This window comes from Dama dama, chromosome 27, assembly GCF_033118175.1.
Source record: "Dama dama isolate Ldn47 chromosome 27, ASM3311817v1, whole genome shotgun sequence".
Lineage (NCBI taxonomy): Eukaryota > Metazoa > Chordata > Mammalia > Artiodactyla > Cervidae > Dama > Dama dama.
The window spans coordinates 42,026,904-42,050,450 of NC_083707.1; the positions used below are offsets into that span (position 1 = coordinate 42,026,904).

General features: G+C 36.7%; 1 protein-coding gene across 2 annotated transcripts in view; it reads left to right on the top strand.

Moving 5' to 3' along the window:
- ANKRD12 (ankyrin repeat domain 12) overlaps positions 1-23,547 on the top strand; it is a 93,352-nt gene that overhangs the window by 12,107 nt on the left and 57,698 nt on the right. For both annotated transcript variants that reach the window (XM_061130758.1, XM_061130759.1), the window contains exon 2: positions 18,261-18,398. In XM_061130758.1, coding sequence (XP_060986741.1) covers positions 18,312-18,398 — 87 coding nt within the window. In that variant the 5' untranslated portion in view covers positions 18,261-18,311. The remainder of the gene's footprint in view (positions 1-18,260; positions 18,399-23,547) is intronic.

The following is a 23,547-nucleotide window of genomic DNA, read 5'->3' on the forward strand; positions in this document are numbered from 1 at the left end:
AAAGTACCTCTACCTCTGTCTGAGGTACTTCTCTCACCTGCCATCTCATCAGTCTTTCCCCTTGGGTTCTAACCAGAACACTGTAGTTCTCCAGAGCAACCCAAGTGGAAGTTGACCTCTTTTATTATTTAAAAATTTTTTCATTTGTAGATTATACAAGAAAACCTGTTTATTATAAAAATTAATATAGAACTATATAAAATAGACCATAGACATCTCTTAAGAACTGTAGAAAATATAGTCTTAAGGACAGTGCTGAAGACAGTTTATTTTAAAGGATGTGGGTGTTTTCGCCTTTTTCATGCTGTTGGTTAAATTTGTGATATTTATGATACTAATTTCTTGGGCTGAAATACAACCATCATATTCTTGTGGGGGAAATGTTATGAAATAGCTGCCAGAAACATTGTGGTGAAAATCACCCACAGCTTACTTTAGGAAGGTATGATAAAGCAGGCATGAACCCATTTCAGAGACTGAACTCTTAACTGTTTAAGTAGTTGAGATAATAGAGAGGTCCAGTTCTTATTCCAGAAATACGGCCATATTTAAGATTTATCTTAAAGCTTTTCTGTTAGTTTGGGAGTTAAGCTTTCGGTCTTTGTGCAGGTAGGAAATGATTAATATTTATGTCTGATGGTTTACCACTGATGGTGGTGGTTTCGTCACTAAGTCGTGTCTGACCCTTGCGATCCCATGGACTGTAGCCTGCCAAGCTCTTCTTTCCATGGGATTTTCCAGGCAGGAATACTGGAGTGGATTGCCATTTCTTTTTTCCAGGGGATCTTCCTAGCCCAGAGATCGAACCCAGGTCTCCTGTGCTGCAGATGGTCTCCTATATTGCTGGCAGATTCTTTATTGACTCAGCTACCAGAGAAGCCCTTTTACATGGGGGAGCACAGCAATAAGGATGTCAAAATTGTTTAGTAGTTTAAGCTATCATTTTTGTATTCATAGAAACGTAGAATGGAGTGAAATTTTTCTAAACCTCTTATTCTGGAATCAGGATTTTGGAAGAATAGGAGTTCTTCAATGTAATCTAGCCTAACTTTACTTTCAAGAAGAAACAGAAGTACCAAGAAGTAATGAAGGTCAACCAAAAAGTCAGTGGTAGATCTCAGAATAGAATCTTGGACTAAAGTCTCCCAGATCAAATCACAGAGAAAATAATAGTCACTTCCCTAACTCAATGACTCTCTCTCTCTCTTTTAAAGGATGAGCTCCATAACTTTTATTTATTATTATTTTTTAAAGTAATTATTTTATTTTGGCCATGCCTCGCGGCATCTTAGTTCCTCAACCAGGGATGGAACCACTGCCACCTGCAGTGGAAGCATGGAGTGTTAACCACTGGACCATAAGGGTAGTCCCTGCTCTTAAGGGTCATTTGAATTCTGTTGATTTCATCTTCTACTAGTTACCTTTTTTTCTCAAAACAATTTTGGAATTGTTTTATTACCCTCAGCGTAGCTGTAGCCCAGTGGAAGCTGGATCAGGAAAAAAAGTTAGGAATTTCCATTCCATTCATATGGTTCCATCTCTACTTTCTTTAGTTAGAATGTAAAATTGCTGATAAATTTAGAGGGCAGCATTTGAATATTTTATATGCACCAAAGACTTTGTATGTGAAGATAACATTTTCTCATAGGCTTATTATTTGAGCGTTACCATTCCATGATGTAGATGAGAACATTAAGTGTATGCTTTGGGGATTTCTGGACTGTGAGGCAGACTGGGGACACTCCCTTCTTTTTCAGTAATGTATATGGAAAGCTAGATAAAAATAAAATATTTAAAAAACACAGCTGAGCTTGAAAGCAAAAAAGCAGAATCAGCAGGTGCTTGAAATGGAAAAAGAACTCAAAGGAATATTAGGAAGCAGAAATTGAAGCCCTGTCCTAAAAGGAAAGCTGAAACCCGCAGGCCCAGGAATGACAGGGAGCTGTCCCCAGATCAGTAAGGGTCTGAATGGTTGATGAATGGGGCTGAAAGAAGAGTCTGCCAACCTGGGGTTGTATCTCTTGGTGTGTCTTCTTCCTGTCCTTTTATTGTTAACTGTTTCTGTGTCCTTTTTGGGTCTCTTTTACAAAGTATGTTGCTGAATCTTGTTTTTACCCAACGTCAGAGACTCTTTATCTTTTAATTAATGAGTTTAATCCATTTTCATTTATTGTAATTTTCATAATATCTATTGGAAATTATTTACATTCTATTTACTGTATTTTCATTTCCCACAGTTTCTTAATCTTGTATTTTAAAATTATATTTAAATATGTGTATTTTCAAATTATATTCAAATATGTATATTTTAAAATATATATTCAAATATGTATATTTTCTTTCCTCCAAACAAAAGAAGTACTTTATCCACTTTCTCAGTTTCCTTTCGTCTCTGCCACCACACCTCCTACCCCCACAAGGTCCCAGCAGCCATGTTAATGTTTTGTAGAATTGTAGTTCTGTAGAGGTATTCTTCAAGCATCCATCCATCGGTCATTTTTCTTTTTGTATGATATACTAGCTCTGTTAGGTTATTCCTAACAAATAATTAATTCCCATATAAGGGCTTCCCAGGTGGCTCACTGGTACAGAATGTGCCTGCTAATGCAGGAGACATGGGTTCGATCCCTGGGTTGGGAAGATTCCCTGGAGTAGAAAATGACTCCCACTTCAGTATTCTGACCTGGAAAACTCCATGGACAGAGGAGCCTGGTGAACTACAGTCCCTAGGATCACAAAGAGTCAGATGTGACTTAGTGACCGAACATGCACACAATTACCATATATCACATAGTGTTCTCGTAGATTTATTTCAGTTCTTTAAGTGCCTACTTAAAACAATTTTCGAACAGAGTTTTATGTATATATACATTCTAAGACCTTTTTATGCCTGAAAATATGACTTGTTAACCCTTACTTTTAAATGATGGCTTAGTTTAATTAAAGATTTTTGGTTTGAAATTCTTTTCCCTTTACATTTTGAAATATTTCTACATTATTTTCTCATCTCTGCTGTTGCTTTTTGCAAGTTCTGATGTCAGTTTGATTTCTTCTCCTGTGTGTGTGACCTGCATTTCCTCTCTAGATTTTGAAATTTTTGTTTATCTTTTTCAGTCTATAGTGCGTGTGGGTATAGTTCCTTTTCTGTCTTGTTTGGCACTTGGATTTGTATTCATTCCGTCCATCTCTCATTCAACAGTTAGCTACTTACTGGGAGTCTACTCTATGCCAGGTTGTATTCCAGACATTTTCATCTAAGATCTTTGATCTTTCCTCAGTTCTGAAAAATTATTGTCCTTTTCTCAAGTAGTTTGTCTTCAGTTTTTTTTCTTTCTGGGAATTCTGTTAATATAGATTCTGTTGCTTCTTGTCTGTTCTTTAATGTTTTTCTTAAAAAAGAATTCCCTCTTGATATCTTCTGCAACTGTCCTCTACCTAATCTAGCTCGCTAACTCATTCTTTTGCTTACCCATTTACCTAATCTGTGGAGTTCTTTATTTCAATCATAGTACTTTCTTTCATACTATGCATTTCTTCTTGGTTCTGTTTAGTCCTGCTGCATATTGGAATTTTCCCTTGTTTCTTTGAGAATTTTAAATGCGTTAAAAATTTCTTCCCATGTCTGTTCCATTAATTCTGTTCCATATGGTTTAGTTTGAGTTGTGATTTTTTTCCGGTGGGAAACCAATACAAAAAAGCAAGTCAGTGGTAGCATCTGATTTTTAATTTTAAGAGGTCTGACCACTGATGGCTGCTTGTAGAAGGAATATGTGTGTGAGAGAGAGAAGGGAGGGGTGGGGTAAGAATAGAAACAGGGAGATAATTTGCCGAGTTTTGCCCTAGCCTAAGTGATGATGGTGGCTTGGGTTGGTTAGCAGTTGATACGGAAGACATGGATTTAATTTGAAATGTGCTTTAGAGATGGAGTCAGTATTTCTAAGTTTTTGGCTTAAGGGATGGATGGATGGATGATGCTGCCATTTATTGAAATGAAGAAGTGTGGGGAGTGTGGAGAAAGTTTGACAGAGAAAATTAAGAGTTTTATGTAGTAAGTTTTTGGTTTGATAATGCCTGTTAAACACCCATGTGAAGATGACAGGTAGGCAGTTAGGTAGACAGATTGGGAGTTTTAGAGGAGGACTAGAGATACAGACTTGGAAGGGAGTAGCTCTTCAGTGGATCAGGTTGTTTAGGGAGTGTGTTAGGGATTAAAAAGGGATCCAGGATCAGGTCCTGAGTTACTCCTGACACTTAGAGTTTCTGCAGAAGAGGAACGGTCAGGGAAATAGGAATTTTGCATAACTTTTAGCATAAAAATATACTGTACTTCATTTAGCTAGATTTTATAAAATGAGTAGACTATTTCTCCACTGTTTCGGATACAAGTAACATTTTAGTGGTTGCGTTTGTATATTATCTTTGCATATTTGTATAGTATACCTGTAGGGTAAATACTAAAGTTGGATTATTAAGACAAAAGGCTGTGCATCTGCATTTTAATAGTTTTGCCAAATTCCTCTCCAAAGAGGTAATCCCAATTTCTTTGCCATCAGTAGTGTATGAATATTCATATGTATGATTTTCCTTAATCCTTGCCAACACAGCCTTAATTCTGTCAGTCTTTTAAATGAAAAGTTATACATTATTTTCTAGTTTTAAAATTATGAATGAATCTGAATATTTCTCTGTGTTTACTCCGTGTTTGTATGTCTTGTTCTTTGAACTGCCTCAAGTCATCTTCTGATTTTTAATTTATTTGTTACAGCTCTTTCATTACTAGTTCTTTTTCATATGTGTTGCAAATGTTTTCACTTGTCCTCTGATTCCTATTAATGATATTTGCTTTTCTAGTTTAACATTATTTGCATGCGTGCTTAGTTGCTAAGTCGTATCCAGCTCTTTGCAATCCCATGGACTGTAGCCTGCCAGGCTCTTCTGTCCATGGGATTTCCCAGGCAGAAATACTGGAGTGCGTTGCCATTTCCTTCTCCAGGGGATCTTCCTGATCCGGGGATTGAACCTGTGTCTCCTGTGTTGCAGGTGGATTCTTTACCACTGAGCCACCTAGGAAGCCCCATATAAAGGAATAAGATTGTTATTAAAGACTAGCATTACAGACAGATGGGAAGAGTTAAATGTGAAAAGAAATTACAGGGAATAAAAGAAAATATATTTTCAGATCTTGAAATACAGATAGTTTGAGCCTAAAAGAGAAGAAAGGATACATAAAGAAAATAGAGACATAAAATGTATGTTTGATTGTATAGTCCATTGTACACTCATATTCTTAGCATAGTCTCTGTCAGTGGATAAACAAAATGTGGTTTTTACATACAATAAATTGAATGTTACTCCGCCTGTAAAAGGAAGGACACATGTTACAACATGGGTGAACCTTGAAGACATGGCTAAGTGAAATAAGCCAGTCAAGAAAGGATAAATGTTACATCATTCCATTTTTATGAGGTACTTAGAGTAGTCAACTTCATAGAGACAGAGAATGACATGGTGGCTGCCAAGGACCAGGAGGAGTGGGGAATTATTGTTTAATGGGTAGAGTTTCAGTTGCGGTAGATGAAAAGGTTCTGAAGTTGGATGCTGGTAGTGGTTGCATAGTAGTGTGGATGGATTTAATGCCATAGACCTACACGTTTTAAAAAAGGGTCGGCAAGGATATGGAGAAAAGGGAACCCTTTAGCACTATTGGTAGGAATGTAAATTGATATAACCACTGTGGGAAACTATGTGGGGGTTCCTCAAAATATTAAAAATATAATTCCTTATGATTCAGCAATTCCACTTCTGGGTACTTATCTGAAGAAAATGAAAGCACTAACTTGCAAATATGTTATTTACAATAGCAAAGAAGTGAAAACAACTGCAGTGCCCATGTATGGATGAATGGATAAAAAAAAATGTGATTAAATATACAGTGGTAAATTATTCAGCCATAAAAAAGAATGAAGTCTTGCCATTTGTGATAACATGAGTGACTTTGAGGGTATTATGCTAGGTGAAATAAGTCAGACAGGAAGACAAGCACCATAGGATCTCTCTTAGATAGAGGACCTTTAAAAAAAAAGTTCATAGATACAAAGAACAAATTGGTGGTTGCTGGAAGGAGGCGAGGGCAGAAATGAATGAAAGAGGTCAAAAGATAAAAAAGTTACAGGAAAAAGGGAATGTATGGTGACTGTAGTTAACAACACTGTATTGCATATTTGCAAGTTGCTAAGAGACTAAATCTCATAAAAATTTTTTAACTATGCATGGTGATGGGTGTTACTTTAAAGAATGATTAGAAGTGGCAAATTCTATATTAAGTATATTTAACCACAGTTCATTTGTGTATGTATGTGTATTCAAAAAAAACAGCATGACTTTTCATTTAGAAATCATAGAAAATGATGATTGCTAAAGTAGATATGGCAAAGGAATGCTAACAAAATTCAAAAGAGGAAAAATAAGTGGCTAAAGTGGAGTGAAAAGGTTTTTAATATTAAGAAGTCAGATAACCTGAGGGATTGGAGCATGGGATAGAGATGGGAGAGAGACAAGAAAACCAAGATGGGCAGGATTTTGAGGCAGAGATAAAGGCTATCAGTGAAGAAAAGTCAGTATGGAGTGGAGTGACTGAGGGTTGGTAGGGATGCAGGTGCTTTCTGTGAAAAGGATCAAGGCAAATGTTGCTTTAGCAGTTCCCAAACCATTAAAACTACCTGGGGAACTTCTTTGTAAAATAACCTGTTTGCTTTAGAATAGTTTTAGATACACAGAAGAATTGCAGAGATAGAACAGAGTTCCTGTGTACCTCACCCCAGTGACCTCTGTGATCAATGTCCTCTGTATACATTTATATAATTGATTCATTCTTATTAACTACAATCCGTCCTGTATTCCGGTCTCTATAGTTTTTACCTAATTTCATTTCTCAGTTCCAGGATCCTGTTCATGATACCCGATCACATTTAGTCATCACGTCTGCTTAAGTGCTCATGGCTGTGATAGTTTCTCAGATTGTCCTTGTTTTTGATGACCTTGAGAGTTTTAGAGAGTACTGGTCAGGTGTTTTTTTGTAAGATGTTCCACTATTGAAATTCACCTTTTATTTTTCCTGTGAAAAGTGTGGGGTTAAGCATTTTGAAAAGGAAGATTACAGAGGTAAAATCCCCTTTTAACTACATGTTATCAAAAAGATACATACTGTCAACATGATTTATCACTACTGATGCTAACTTTGATCACCTTGCTGAGTTAGAATTTGTAGGGTTTTTCAACTTACTCTTTCCTCCCCTCTTTCCATGTTGTGTCCTCTGGAAGGAAGTTACTGTGTGGCCCAGACTTAACAGAGTAGTAGGGCATTATGTCCTACCACCTTGAGAGCAGAAAACCCCCATGAACTACCTGGAATTCTTCATGGAAAATTTGTTCTCTCCTGTTCTTTGTCTTAAACATTTACTTGTGTCAGTATGGACACAGATATTTTACCTTGGATTATAACCCAGTACTGTTTTACTTTGTTGCTCAGATTATCGTGAGTTTGCCAGCAGGGACCTCCTTCAGTTGATATCTATATCCCTTTGACATATTTCCCATTGTTAACTCTATATGTTTACATATTATTTGAGCACCTCCTTACTCTGGCAGTATGAGAGTCTCCAGACTTATCTTGTCTGTGTCCTGCCTCAGTCTTAGGATCAGCCATTTCTCTTAAGGAGCCCAGAATCTTCTCAATGGAGAAAAGTAATAGTAACCAAGATCTTAGGTGTGCTCCTTGTTAGTCAGGTGTTGTTGCTTCTGGGCTCACTTAGCTGACAGGAAGGAGTATACGTATGTGTACTGATTCTGTGTATGTATATTATGAATACTTCTGTATGTAACTGTCTGTAGCCATTGGGTTGGCCAAAAAGATCCTTCAGGTTTTTCTGTACCATCTTACATCAAACTAGACATGAATTCATATTGATGTCTCAGACAGTAATCCTCTGCCACATTCCAGCCTTCTCCTGACCTGCCTGTCTGGAGCGTCCTGCTCCTGTGGTGAGAAGACAATCTCCTAACATCCACTGTCTGTTTTCTCAAATGTTTGTTTCCAGAGGACATGTGTAGTGATTTCAGAATTGTTAATGTGTACTTCCAGGGAGATTTTTTTATTGAAATAAAATTCTTATAATGTACAATTCAGTGGTTTTAAGTATATTTATAGTATTTTACAACAGTCACCACTAATGCCAGAACATTTTCATGATCCAGAAAGAAACCCTGTACCCATCGAGCAGCCAGTCCCTGTTTTCCCTCTTCCCCAGGCAGCGACAAAGGAGCTTTTCAAAAAGTGGTGTTTGTCTTGCCTCCCCAGGTATCGTTTCAGTGGCTCTAAAGGTGAGTCTGTATCTTTAAAAAAGTATTCTGCTTTGCTTCTGATAAGCAAGCAAGTTTGAATTACGAGATGGCATGAGCCTAAAAGAACAGCATAGTTTGAGTAAATTGATATGTCATAAAAGTAGTAATGTCAATCAAGGAGCACCTCATCAAACCTACTGCAGCACATCAAAAATACTGCCAGCACAGTTTGATCATCCTTAAATTAATCTCAGCCTAGGGTTGAAATTAGGGAAAGCATTATTTTAAACTGTCACTTTGTTGCATCTGTGTTTATATTTTCAATTGTTTTAATCTGTATAGTCTGTATTTTTCCATTACTATGTCTTGGTGTCAGTAACTTTCTTCTGCTTGTTTTCTCTTGGGGGTATTGTTTTGCTTTGTTTTTGACGTTTTTTAAACTTATACTTACCTTAGTCCAATCGTAGGAAAATTCTCTCTTCCTGCCCCCACTACCTTGGTAAAAATGCATTCTTAAAAAAGTACTCACTGCCAAGTAACTCTGGAGCTGTGCTAAAGCCAAGTATATCTGATAACTTAGTTGGGAAGATGGCACACTTTGAGTTAGATCTCTTCTGGTTTTCTAGATGGAAGCTAAAGACAAAAGGCTAGTGGTTTGTGGTTCCCCAATGAAGAATTTTTAAGTCAGACTTATAGTTAGTTGAAAGAGTGAGTAAAGACAACAAATGGTGTTTAAAGCACTGGTTTTGAGGGTCCTGCTGTTGCTGCTGCTGCTCAGTCGCTTCAGTTGTGTCCGACTCTGTGCGGTCGACCCCATAGACGACAGGCCACCAGGCTCCCCCATCCCTGGGATTCTCCAGGCAAGAACCCTGGAGTGGGTTGCCATTTCCTTCTCCAGTGCCTGAAAGTGAAAAGTGAAAGTGAAGTCGCTCAGTCACTTCCGACTCTTAGCAACCCCATGGACTGCAGCCTACCAGGCTCCTCTGTCCATGCGATTTTCCAGGCGAGGGTACTGGAGTGGGTTGCCATTGCCTTCTCCAGAGGGTCCAGTGCTCACTAAAGCTGAAAGACTAGGAAATGTCTCAAATTACAGACTTTTCTTTAATTCCTAAAGGGACACTTGTGTCGATTTTTACCGTAGCATACAGCTTCACATATTCTGTTATCCATTTCTATTCTCCAAAATTCTCCATCTATACTGCCAACCAAAGGTGTTTTTTCTCTCATTCTTATCTTGCCTATAGCCCACCAGCGTCTTCTCTCTTTCCTTTGTCTTTTAACTTACCCTCCTTTTGACAGGCTGGATAGTTTTTCGCCCACAGACATGGTGCCAAAGTTTGTTTGGAGTAGCTTTTCAGAGTATCTTCTCAAAGTTTGGACTCTTTCTGTTGGCAGTTTTGTACTTTCTGCTAAAATGATAAACTTCTCCCCAAATAGTTAGCTTTAAAGCTTTAGTATAACAGGCAGTTCATAAATAAAAAAAGAGAAACTTCGAAATGTTTATTGAAGAGCCATGGCAGTTGTTATTCTGTCTGACCTGCACACAAGACTTAGCATCATTGCAGTTACCTTGCTGTCAAAAAGGATGCTTATCTGTGTGTACCGTTGTTCTTGAGTGAGTTGTATTTGATTCTGCTGTTCTTGTTTGTTACACCTGTTTGGTTACACTTTATGAGTAGTGATATGCATTTGTAGCAACAATAATTGGCAGATTTCCAGTACACTGGACTTCGGGGGCGGGCATGCATTGTGTCCCCCAAGCATCAGGTGTGCATTGTGTCTCAGGAATTGAGGAGACTCCTTTTGCTAAAGCAGATGTGTATGTAATCCGAGAGAATGTGTGGAGTGACTTTTCCTACTAAAAAGAATTGGCTAAGGTAAATGGACGATGAGATCTTTTTCACCACCTTACACAGGTCAAGAGATTTGAGATATGTAGCTTTCTTGCAGTTGTGATTTTACCCCTGCCCTCTCAAAAGCAGTTTGTAGAGATCTCAGTGAAGGAGGCTTTGAAAAAATCAGTTTAGAAAAAACTGTTTAAAGTTACATTTAAATGTAAAGCACAAGCTGGAATCAAGATTCCTGGGAGAAATATCAATAACTTCAGCTATGCAGATGACACCACCCATATGGCAGAAAGCGAAGAGGAGCTGAAGAGCTTCTTGATTAAAGTGAAAGAGGAGAGTGAAAAAGCTGGCTTAAAACTCAACATTCAGAAAACTAAGATCATGACATCTGGTCCCATCACTTCATGGCAAATAGCTGGGGAAACAATCAGTGACAGACTTTATCTTTTTGGGCTCCAGAATCACTGCAGATGGTAACTGCAGCCATGAAATTAAAAGATGCTTGCTCCTTGGAAGAAAAGTTATGACCAACCTAGACAGCATATTAAAAAGTAAAGACATTACTTTGCCAACAAAGGTCTGTCTAGTCAAAGCTATGGTTTTTCCATTAGTCATGTATGGATGTTAAGAGTTGGACCATAAAGAAAACTGAGCGCCGAAGAATTGATGCTTTTGAACTGTGTTGTTGGAGAAGACTCCAGAGAATCGCCTGGACTATAAGGAGATCCAACCAATCAATCCTACAGGAAATCAGTCCTGAATATTCATTGGAAGGATTGGTGCTGAAGCGGAAACTCCAATACTGGCCACCTGATGCAAACAGCTGACTCTTTGCAAAAGACCCTGATGCTGGGAAAGATTGAAGGCAGGAGGAGAAGGGGATGATAGAGGATGAGATGGTTGGATGGCATCACCAGCTCGATGGACATGAATTTGAGCAAGCTCTGGGAGATGGTGATGGACAGGGAGGCCTGGTGTGCTGCAGTCCATGGGGTCGCAAAGAGTTGGACATGACTGAGCGACTGAACTGAGCTGAAAGAATTGGATAGAACTTAAATCATTTTCTACTTGTAATCTAAAAGAAAGAAATGTTAACTGGTTTATAGGCTTCTGTTGAGACTATTTCAAACTTAAAAGTACAAAAAAGCATTAACTAAAACAATTTTTCTGTCTAGAGTAGAGGAAAAAATCGACTTCCAGGGAAGCCAGTATTAAATGTCATAATTAATAAGCAGTGACAAGAAACTAATGGTTGCTCTGAAATTTTCCCATAAAAAATAGAAACAGATAAACCTAGGAGAAGAAAGCTATGGAGTATTTATGGCATAACTAACAACCTGTAGAGGAGCAAACTAAATATGATACCAGTGTTTGAATGCTCTTCAGAATCCATTTCATTGTAAGTTAAAATACTCTTCCAAAGAGTTATCATCCTGTGAAAAAAGGAAATGATAGTAAAATGTTTTGTTTTGTTTTTAAAGAGACTATCAGGCTGCCTAATGTGGTTATTTTTAAATTTTATGGTAACCCACACACCCACATACATACACATTGTGTTTAGTATGGTAGGGAAATCCCCTATTTTTAATTTTCCTAAGTGAATTCTTTTCTGAGATCTTTTTATATGATTAAAAATGATCCATCATTTAATTTGTTTTTCAAACTTCCCTGATGATAAAACCACTGGGATATTTATTGAAAGGACAAATTCCTGAGTCTCTTTCAGACCTAATGAATGTGTAGCACTTATCATCGAGGACTTCTGGGGCCACTATTGTTTATTTGCTTGATAAATTTAAGTTGTTAATGGATTCATTTTTTTTGACTAGTAATCAAATGATGTAACTGGTACTAAGTGCAGATTCTGTGACCATTTAGAGAGCTGTGAAATTTCTAAGTGTGTTTTTGAGAATAGCGCGCATGTAGGAAGGGGGAACAGTGGAAGGTGACACTGAATATATAGATGGTTCAAGACAATGATGTTAACCAATCAGAAATATTCACCATCCATTACTCACCACTGTGTAAGAAATTTAATAAGTTTTTGGTATAATTTTGACTCCGTTTAAAAAAAACAACCTTTGTTCTTAAAGTGCTTAAACTAAAAGAATAAATGGCATATATACAGTTTCTTCATCCAAATGATGTTTAGTTTATACTCAAGTTTTTGATGTACCTTTATTTGCTACCTTGGTACTTCTGAATAGCAACTAGAGTAGTTTATTAGAAACAAAGTTATTCAGATAGCAATACTATTAAAGATAATTTTTTTGAGTATCCCTTGAGTTATCACAAACAGGAACATCATTTTAAAAAAAATTAAGAGAATGCTGAGTCACTTTTAGAAGAAGATATATTTTGCTACTGTGACTAAGTAGAGTAGAAAAACTCTTGAATATAATAGCATACATTTATGGATTGTCATCCCCAGAATTAAGTTGCTCTCAGATGAATACATAGTCTCTTTGGTCTATAACAAGCAAGAATGTATTTATTGTAAAGAAAGAAACACCTTTGAAAAGGGAGAATCAAAACTTTTTAACTGTTTCCTTTTTGCTGTTAGAGAGCAAAGGAAGTCTGTCATAGAGCTTGCAGACAGCTGGCCCTTAACAGGTATTGCTGTCTCTGTGTAGTCTTAGGGCAAGGAGGTTGAACAACAAGCAGTGTTGTAATAGTCACCAAAACTATCATACAAGGGATGGAAGTAAAGAATAACTCTTCTTAGCCTTGGGAAGATACCACCAACTATTTTCACTTGTAAAGCACTGTACTAATTTGCCTTTCCATTTAACCCTTGGCTGTATATGTAAGAGTTCTGGTTCCCCTACATCTTTGCCAATATTTGGTCTTCCTTACTGTTTAATATTAGCCATTCTCATGGATGTATAGTGGTATTTCATTATTATGTTCCTGATGACTAATGAGGTTGAACATCTTTTCCTGTATATTCTTTGATGGACTGTTTAAATCTTTTGTTCTTTTAAGGTTGAATTATGCTAATTGATTGGTTAGTTATTTATATATTCTGGATATAAGCCTTTTATAAAGACATAGTTTGCAAGTATTTTCTCCCTGTATGTCTTGCTCTTCATTTGCTTAACAATGTCATTTAAAGAGCAGGAGTTACCTCTGCGAAGTCCCACTTAATCCATATATTTTCTTTTGTAATAAATTTCTGCTTTTCATAGCCTATTTAAGAAATCTTGGTTAACCCAAGATCACTAAAATATTCTCCTGTGTTTTCTGCTAGATATTATAGATGGATGGATGCTTTCTCTGCATCTGTTGAAATGGTTATTTCTCTTAGTCTGTTAATACAGTGAATTACATAGATTGATTGCCAAACATGAAGCTGACCTCAAATTCCTCATGTAAATCCCACGTAGTCATGATGTATTATCTTTTTTTATATAGTTGGATTTTTTTTTTTTTTTTTACTAATTTACTGATTTTTACAAGTTTACTAAATGTGATTGACAGTTTTGTTATATGATTATAAAGTATATTGCTCTGGAATTTTCTTGTAAAAGACTGATTTTGCTATCAGAGAGTGTTGATGGCCTCATAAAATATATTCTCTTTCCTTTTCTGGAGAGTTTTTGTAGAATTTTGTTTTGTAGAGTTCACCATTGATGCTAGGAGTTTCTTTTTCCTAAATGTGAAATTGAATTGTTTAAAAAGTACTGACCTGTTGAGATTGTCTTGTTCATTGAGCTTTGGTAGTGTGTGCCTTCCAAGGAATTTGTCTGTTTCATTTAATTTGGATTTATTAGTATAAAGTTTGTGATGTTCCCCTATTGTCCTTTACCTATTGGTATTTTTAGTATCTGTAGTAATGCTCCGCCTTTCATTGATTATTTTGATTACATAGGTTTTCTCTCTTTTATTTCAAATCAGTTCAATTCAGTTCAGTTGCTCAGTCGTGTCCGACTCTTTGCGACCCCATGGACTGCAGCACACCAGGCTTCCCTGTCCATCACCAACTCCCAGAGCTTACTCAAATTCATGTCCTTTGAGTTGGTGATGCCATCCAACCATCTCATCCTCTATCATCCCCTTCTCCTCCTGCCTTCAATCTTTCCCAGCATCAGGGTCTTTTGCAAAGAGTCAGTTGTTTGCATCAGGTGGCCAGTATTGGAGTTTCCGCTTCAGCACCAATCCTTCCAATGAATATTCAGGACTGATTTCCTGTAGGATTGATTGGTTGGATCTCCTTATAGTCCAGGCGATTCTCTGGAGTCTTCTCCAACAACACAGTTCAAAAGCATCAATTCTTCGGTGCTCAGCTTTCTTTATAGTCCAACTGTCAGATCTCTACATGACTAATGGAAAAACCATAGCTTTGACTAGACAGACCTTTGTTGGCAAAGTAATGTCTCTACTTTTTAATATGCTGTCTAGGTCGATCATAACTTTTCTTCCAAGGAGCAAGCATCTTTTAATTTCATGGCTGCAGTCACCATCTGCAGTGATTTTGGAGCCCAAAAAAATAGTCTATCCTTGTTTCCATTGTCTCCCCATCTATTTGCCATGAAGTGATGGGACTGGATGCCATGATGTTTGTTTTCTGAATGTTGAGTTTTAAGCCAGCTTTTTCACTCTCCTCTTTCACTTTCATCAAGAGGCTCTTTAGTTCTTCTTCACTTTCTGCCATAAGAGTGGTGTCATCTGCATGTCTGAGGTTATGTATATTTCTCCCGGCAATCTTGATTGCAGCTTGTGCTTCATCCAGTCCAGCATTTCTCATGATGTACTCTGCATATAAGTTAAATAAACAGAATGACAATATACAGCCTTGACATACTCCTTTCCCAATTTGGATCCAGTCTGTTGTTCCTTGTCCAGTTCTAAATGTTGCTTCTTGACCTGCATACAGATTTCTCAGGAGGCAGGTCAGGTGGTCTGGTATTCTGATCTCTTTAAGAATTACCCACAGTTTGTTGTGATCCACACACTCAAAGGCTTTGGCGTAGTCAATAAAGCAGAAGTAGATGTTTTTCTGGAACTCTCTTGCTTTTTCGATGATCCAGCGGATGTTGGCAGTTTGATCTCTGGTTCCTCTGCCTTTTCTAAATCCAGCTTGAACATCTGGAAGTTCACAGTTCACGTACTTTTGAAGCCTGGCTTGGAGAATTTTGAGCATTACTTTGCTAGCGTGTGAAATGAGTGCAGTACATGAGTTTAGTTTGAACATTCTTTGGGATTGCCTTTCTTTGGCATTGGAATGAAAACTGACTTTTTCCAGTCCTGTGGCCACTGCTGAGTTACCCAAATTTGCTGGCATATTGAGTGCAGCACTTTCACAGCATCATCTTTTAGGGTTTGAAATAGCTCAGCAGAAATTCCATCACCTCCACTAGTTTTGTTCGTAGTGATGCTTCCTAAGGCCCACTGGACTTTGCACTCAAGGATGTCTGGCTCTAGGTTGGTGATCACACCATCGTGATTATCTGGGTCGTGAAGATCTTTTTTGTATAGTTCTTCTGTGTATTCTTGCCACCTCTTCTTAATATCTAATGCTTCTGTGTTAGTTCCATACCATTTCTGTCTTTTATTGTGCCCATCTTTGCATGAAATGTTCCCTTGGTATCTAATTTTCTTGCAGAAATTTTTCTTGAAGATTTTTCTATAAATGTCAATTAAATCCAGTCAGTTCACATTGATGGCATTTTTTTAGTCCTTTTATATCTTTATTGATATTCTGCCTTACTTAGAGAGTAGTTGAGCCTCTAACTATAACTATCAATTTGGTTATTTCTTCTGTCAATTTTGCCGGTTTTTATTTCCTGTACTTTGAAGTTCTGTTGCTAGTTTGATATATGTTCTGTGAACTGTCCTTTTATCAGTGTGTAATATGTAAGGTATGTAATATGTAATGTCCCTCTTTGCTTTGAGATCTGTTTGTCTGATATTAATTTAGTTACTCCATCTTTCCTTTGAGTATGCTTGAGTGGCATATCTTTTTCCATTCTTTTACTTTTAATCTACTCATACCATTATATTTGAAGTGAAATTATTAGTAGTGTATCGTTTGATCATTGTTTCCCTCTTCTCTGACAATCTGTGTCTTTTAATTGGTATTTTTAGTATTTGCATTTTATATAATTATTGCTATGTTTCGATTAGGTCTGTCATTTTATTACTGTTTTGTGTGTTCCTTCTGTTTTTCATTCCTCAGTATTTCTGTATCTGCCTTCTGTTGGGTTATTTGTACATTCTTAAACAGTCAAGTTTTATTTACCCAATGTGATTTTGATCACCTCTTTGTGCATCGATCGTTCTAATGATTACAGTATATATTTTAGGCCCAGAACCTAATTATTTATCAAATACTTGATTGACTAAAGTAATATTTTAAAAATCAGTTTTCTTGGTGCTGAGATTTTCCAAATACAGTTATTGAATAATAACAGCTTTTTCTAACAGTCTATTAATACAATATTATTGCCATGTTTAATTTTAATTTTAAAAAATATTCATGACATTTCTTCATTCACCAGTGACTTGTTTCACTTGATCTACAGAAGAGATACTGCTATATCTTCATAGTCTCACCTGGGTTAGTGGGTGTTGATTCTATGCAGCTCAGTTTTGCTTTTGAGTCAGAATTTTTCTGTTTAGATATGACTTGTAATTCTTAACTCTGTAAGCTTTGCATAGAGCTGGCTTTGAGGACAGTGCTATGTTTAAATGACTCTGTTTATATAGTAACAGTAGAAACAGTTAAATGACCCCAAGGGAAACTTTGCCTCTTCGGTGTAGTGTCAGTATTTTCCCTTTATTTCTTCAAGTTTGTTTCCTGCTCTATAAAATGAAAGCTTTGAACTGTTTGAACTCTGGAAGTTTAATGTGTTGCATTATACTCTAATTTGGCTACATTCAGGTTAATTTAAACTAGTTTTGATAATTTACCGATTAACTCATTTCAGTTAAGGATATTTTGGTTATGTTTCTATCGAAACCACAAATTTTAAAGCACCAATTTGAAGAATATAGATTTTTACTAATTTTCTATTTAGAATGTCTGGATTTTAATAATTTGTATAGATCCTAGAATGTATCTTACTTAGATCGATACCCCCTTATAGGAAATTTACAGCATCAAGTAGTTAAAAGTAAGGTTGTCAGTCGTTACACTTGTTGTTGTGGCCCAAGTCCTGCTCCTGTTAGCCGGCAGCCTTAGTGTAGCCAAAGGCTGTGCAGGAGAGCTTTCTGTGTTCATGGAACAGATAACAGTGCCAACAGTACAGAGGTACTGTGTAGTGTGGGAGCAATTTTTAATTAATTTAGCTTTCAACAACCATATGTGGCTAACAGCAACACAGGTCTAGCCTCATGGCTACCCGTTTTGTATTGCAAAACCCACGTTTTGGAATTTTTTCTGGATCTCTCAAGCAAAGGCTTCCAAGAGGCTCTTTGATCTATTAAATCAGTTTGTAGAGCAGGAGACAGAAGACTGAACAAGTTGGAAAGAAAACAATATGTAAAGTGACAATTACAGTATGATAAGGATTAAATCAATGTATAGATTATAGAGTGACTAAATACCTGGGGGTGTCTGGGAGTTCAGTAAATGAAAGGAAACCACTCTGGGGATTTTAAGTAGTGAGGACTTTATTTAATTTAAAATAGCATTAGATGTTGTAAAATTACTCATTATATCTAGAAATAATTAGAAATAATTTCCAGACTAATGCAGAACTACCAGAGAATCTATTAGGAGCTCCAGCTGCTAGAGCCATGCTGGGTGGGGTGACAGACACTTAACTTCCACTTCGACATGGCTGGTTACCCCAAAAGCTAAGGTTAGATACTAGTCTAGAGAAGATGAAAAGCGATATAATAGTAGTTTTCTTCTTTTCAGTGGCAAGCTGAATGGACTTGAATAGGAGATCTTTAATTAAAAGCTTAGATCGTTAAATGAAAGCTTACTTTAGGCTAAGATAACCTACCTAAGAAATGACTTTATAGAGACATAGAGGTAACCAAATTGCACTAATTGTGGTGCATAAACTTTAAGTAGGTTTCATTGCATATGTATACAAATAACCCTTATATATCCATTCTTTACAGATCCAGGATGAGAAGACTGACAAGAGAAGAAGCTAGCTGAACAGCTATAAGATGCCCAAATCTGGGTTCACAAAACCAGTTCAGAGTGAAAATTCTGACAGTGACAGCAATATGGTAGAAAAACCATATGGAAGAAAGGTATATGACTATGCTAAAGATTTTGTCGACTTTTTGGAAATTGTGGAAAAAACCTCCTGATTTAGTACTTTTATTTACTTTTTAAAAAACTTCTCTAATTGTAAGTTTTATTAATTTAATTTGCCGGATCTTAGTTCCCCTTCCAGGGGTTGAACCTGGCCCTCCACAGTGAAGTAGTTAGATGCCCTAAGCACTGAATTAGGGTGCCAGGGAATTGCCATGATTTAGTATTTTTAATATTAATAATTGTCCATAAAATAAAAAACAGTATGGAAGCCAGATTTGGGGATTTGGGGGTGAGATTGTTTTTCATTCCCTAAGATAACAAAATTACTAAGATCGCACAGTTAACTTGAGAAATAATCAAGGGTTGGGGAATCCAAGACTTCACAGTCATTGGTTATTTCTTCCCCCTGACTCCTGGTAGCAAAACGCACAAATACAGTAGCTATTCAGTTTTCCATGTTTGTAACTTTGGATAAATCTTATGTAATTTTTCCAACCTCAGTGTAATAGAGGACAGTGGTACTTTATAGAATTGTTGTGACAGTGAAATGACTGAAGTGTTGTATCTAATACAATGCTTGTTATACAGGAAGTACTCAATAAATGTTAACTGTTTTTATTGTTCGTTAATTAGTCCTTGCCAGTGATTCTGCCCTTTTACAACTATCCTTCTTCATTCCTATTTAATTTAGGCCCTCTAAACCTTTATTTAGACTTCTGTAGTTATCTAGTAATTGGTCTCACTGTCCCTAGTCTCTCCTTCATCTAGTTAGTTTTATACGTTACCTTTGAAGTTTTTTTTTTTTCCTTTGTTTCTTTTAAGTTCCTTTCTTCCCCTCAGCCATTTTATGGTTGAAGGACATCTGAAATATTTTCAGTTTTGGACTAAAATGAAGAAAGATTCTCTGAACGTTTTGTGTATAAGTCTTTTTTTAAACAGCTTTTTTGAGGTATAATTAAATGCCATAAAATTTACCCATTTTGTGTGCAATTCAGTGATTTTTAGTAAGTTTATAAAATTGTGCAACTATATCATAATGCAATTTAGACCATTTTCATCATTGTTAAAAGATCCTTATGCCCATTTGCAGTGTGTCCCTGTTCCCACCCCAAACCCCAAAAAACTTCAAATCTGCTTTCAAAATCAAACATGTAAGTTTTCAACTTTGTTCTTTTAAAAAATTCTTTTGGCTATTTAGGTCCTTTGCATTTCCATGTGAATTTTGGGATTAGTTTATCAGCTTCCACAAAAAAAACCCTGAAATTTTTACAGGTATTTTATTGAAACTGTAGGTTACAGACTGTAATAGTACTGTCATTTTAACAATATGTCTTCCAGTCTATCGCCACAGAATCTCTCTCCATTTATTTAGATTTCCAGTTTCCCTGACTAATGCTTTGTAGTTTTCAATGTACAGATCTTGTAATTTTATTGTTAAATTATTAATATTTCATTCTTTCAGGTGCCACTGTAGATAATTTCATTTTTTATTTTTTTAATGTTTAGTATATAGAAATACAGATTTTTTTTGTATGCTGATCTTGTATCCTTTGACCTTACTGAACTCATATATTGATTCTAAGTTTGTGAATTCCTTAGGATTTTCTGCATTTGGGATTGTCATCTGCTTACAAAAATAATTTAACTTCTTTTACAGTATGAATGCTTTTATTTCCTTTTTTTGCTTGACTGCACTAGCATTCTCTGCTTTTGATTGTAGTGTTTAGCCCACTCACATTTAATTATTGATAAGATTGGATTTATAATTGTCATTTTGCTCTCTGCTCTTATGTTTCAGATCTTTTTCTTCTCCCTTCGTTGCCTTTTTAAAATATATGTGTATTTTTCAGTGCACTATTTAAATTTCTATGTTTTGTGACCGTGTTTCTTAAATTGTATTTTTAAATGTTGATCTAGGTATTATAATGTACATGCTAATTACTATAGGTTATTATTGAGTTAAATGCAGTAAAATAAGGCAACTTGGCTCCAGTATAGCTGTATTACCTTCCCTTCGTTTGTGTTATCTGTGTAATATAGATTATATCTACAGTTGTTAGCCCAACAACAGAATGTTATAATTATTATTTTATACATTTTTGTTTTTTAAAGAAAGAAGAGAATTAAAGAGAACTATATATATTTATACAGTTCTTTGTTTTTACCAGAAATTGACGAGTTCTGGCACTCTTAATTTCCTCCTATGAATTCAGGGCACTGGTGTCATTTCCTTACCATTTCCATTCCATCTAAGGAATTTTCCTTAGATTTTACTGTAAGACAGATTCTCAACTGTGATTTCTCTCAGTCTTCGTTGACCTAGGAATATCTTGATTCTGCCATTCTCAAAAAATGAGTATTTTGAGATACAATTCACATACCATACAATTCACTCACTTAAAATGTAGAATTCAGTTGTGCCTTTATCAATTACCTTTATCAATTTTAGTATATATTCACCTGAAAAAGAAACCCTATGTACCTATTACCAGTAACTCCCCATTCTGTCCCTAAATCCCACAGCCCTAGTGTGAATAAGCCTACATTCTGTCTCTATAGACTTTCTTATTCTGGATATTTCACCTAAGTGGAGTTACTGTTTGTGGTCATTCATGACTGATAGCCTTTATTTTATTGGGTATAGAATTCTTACTTGACTTTTTTTTCATTTTAGTATTAATATCAATAGATTGTCATCCCACTTTCTTGCTTCAAGTGTTTCTAATGAGAAGTCAGTTGTTAATTGTGATGAATTTTTTTCATTGCTGTTCTTTTTTTTTTTCCTTTAAATAATTTGACTGTAATGTGTTTAGGATCCCTTTTTGATTATTCTACCTAGAGTTTATTGAGTTTCTGGGATCTGTAGATTAATATTTCATGAATTGGTGTGTTCAATTTACTGATTTTTTTTGCCATCTCACATCTATTGTTGAACATACCTAGTATATTTTCAGTCACTCTGCTTTTCAAATCGAGTATTTCCATTTGGCTTTCTTTGTAATTTTCCTTTATTCCAGATCTCTATTTGATAAGGTGTGGTACTTTGATTCTTTGAACAATGTTTTCTTTCTTTCTGATAGTTACTTTACAGTCTTTGCCAAAGCTAGTATCTTGACCAACTCAGAGAAGTTTCTGTTGAATACTTTTTCCTCACTTTCCCATGTGTCTTCATTTTTGTTGAAAAGGAAACAGTTTGCGTTATATATTACAACAACTCTGGTTTCTCTTTATTTTCCACCTGAAAGTTACAACTGTTGCTAGTTTTTGTTTGCTTTTAGTAAGATGTCAGGTGTTTTGGATATTTGTTACTTTGTCACAACCACTGGGGTCTTGTTTGGGGGTGAGGGTTGTTTGGTCTTGCTTTCTAGGGGTTGCCCCATACTTATATGGGTTAGTCAGCAACCATTGATTCAGACACTTTGCTGAAACACCTTGAGCCAGTAAGATTTCTACCTTCCACTGGTAGATTTGCATGTGTTTTAGGGAGCATGTTCAGTTGTTGTAGCCACGCATTCTGGGAAACAAACTCACTCAGAAGGACAATGCAGATGGTGGAGTGCAGTTTATTACACCGGCGGGCCCAAGGCAGAGTCTCCTCTTAGCCAAGGACCCCGACTAGTTTTTGTGAAAACCTTATACACCCTAAATGTACTTGCTCAAACCCGCCTCCCCAAATTCCTTGAAACTAGTCTGGACAAGGTGAAAGAGAGATACGATCAAAGTTAACCCATGGTTCCTGTGTTACAAGACTAGATAAACAGTGGACATTTATCAATAGGACTGTGGTCATATCCCGATAAACATAATGGAATTAGTGACTTTGTTCTGTTACAGAGATAATTAGCATATTCTTTTAGGCAAGGGAAAGTCCAAGTACAAGTCCTGAGGCTCTTTTATCTGGGGGTCTGGTTTCCCATTGGTATGCCACTTCTATAGACACCGGGCACAAAGTTCAGAGTCCACTGGAGGGTGACCATGCGTGTAGCCTGATGTTCACAGCCTGGCCTAAGATGGAGTCCAGCTCTGTCTGTTTCCTCCTTCACAGTGTTCAGACATTTTCAGACCTACCTTAGCATTTACTTTCCATTGGGCTCACCCAGGTCTTCCTTCATGCGTGCAGGCTCCTTGTCGACTCAGGGTGTTGTGGAGAGCTTGGACCCTCGCACATCTCCGCCACATGCGTACATGGTCTTCGTGTCATCTGGGGTGTGTGCAGAGGCTAGCCATTCTCTGATCTTCCCCACATGCTTTCCCAGCTGCCCTGTCAGCCAGGGGTGAATGGCTGTCTTATCTAGTGCTCCCCTGGCTCCTTGATTTCTTCAATCTCTCTGTTAAATTTCTGGCTTGTCTATCTGCTGCTGCTACTCAACAGTGGGACCACACAGCCTTAACTAATAGAACTGTGTTTTTTGTTCCCTGCTTCCATTTGTTTCCTACCCTGTTGGCTGTTTTTATCAACATTGCGACTGAGGGGTGAGGTTTTGGCTTTCTATGTCAAGTCACAGCGACTGTCTGGCAGCAGAGATGCTGGTTTTCACTGCCAGCTCCACCCTGGAACCTTGTCATGCAAACTAAGCATTAGCCGGGAATGAGAACAGCCCCAGGCGAGAATGCAGTCTTCTTATCCATAGTTCAGCAGTTCTTACCGAAAGTGCTTCTCAGTTTGTTTGTTTTTGTTCAGTTTCTGGAGCCTTGAAATTTTTTTTTTTTGACAATTTTGTCTAGGATTATAGTTGTTTCTTGCAGAGATAAGTTGCCAGTATCTTCATTCTACTATAGACAGAAGTTTTCTCAAATGTATTTAATGTGCCAAGTCTCAAGGAGAATGAGTTCACTAATTTACTTATTTTATCCAACAAACCTCATGTGGGATGCTTGTTTGTGTTGTGTGCCTTTCCTGTGAACCTTTGAAACAAAAAGTAGTTAATGTTTGGTCTAAATCTTTATGAAGGTTCCTAAGTAACTGCTTTGTCTCTGTTTCTGAAATGTTTTGCTCTCAGGACCCCTTAATATTTTTCAGCATAACTGAGGAGGCTGAAGGGCTTTTTTATAAATGACTATGTCTATTGACATTTACATAATCAGAAATGAAAACTGAGAAAAAATTTATGTGTTTAATAATTGATCTAAAAGCTGTTGCAT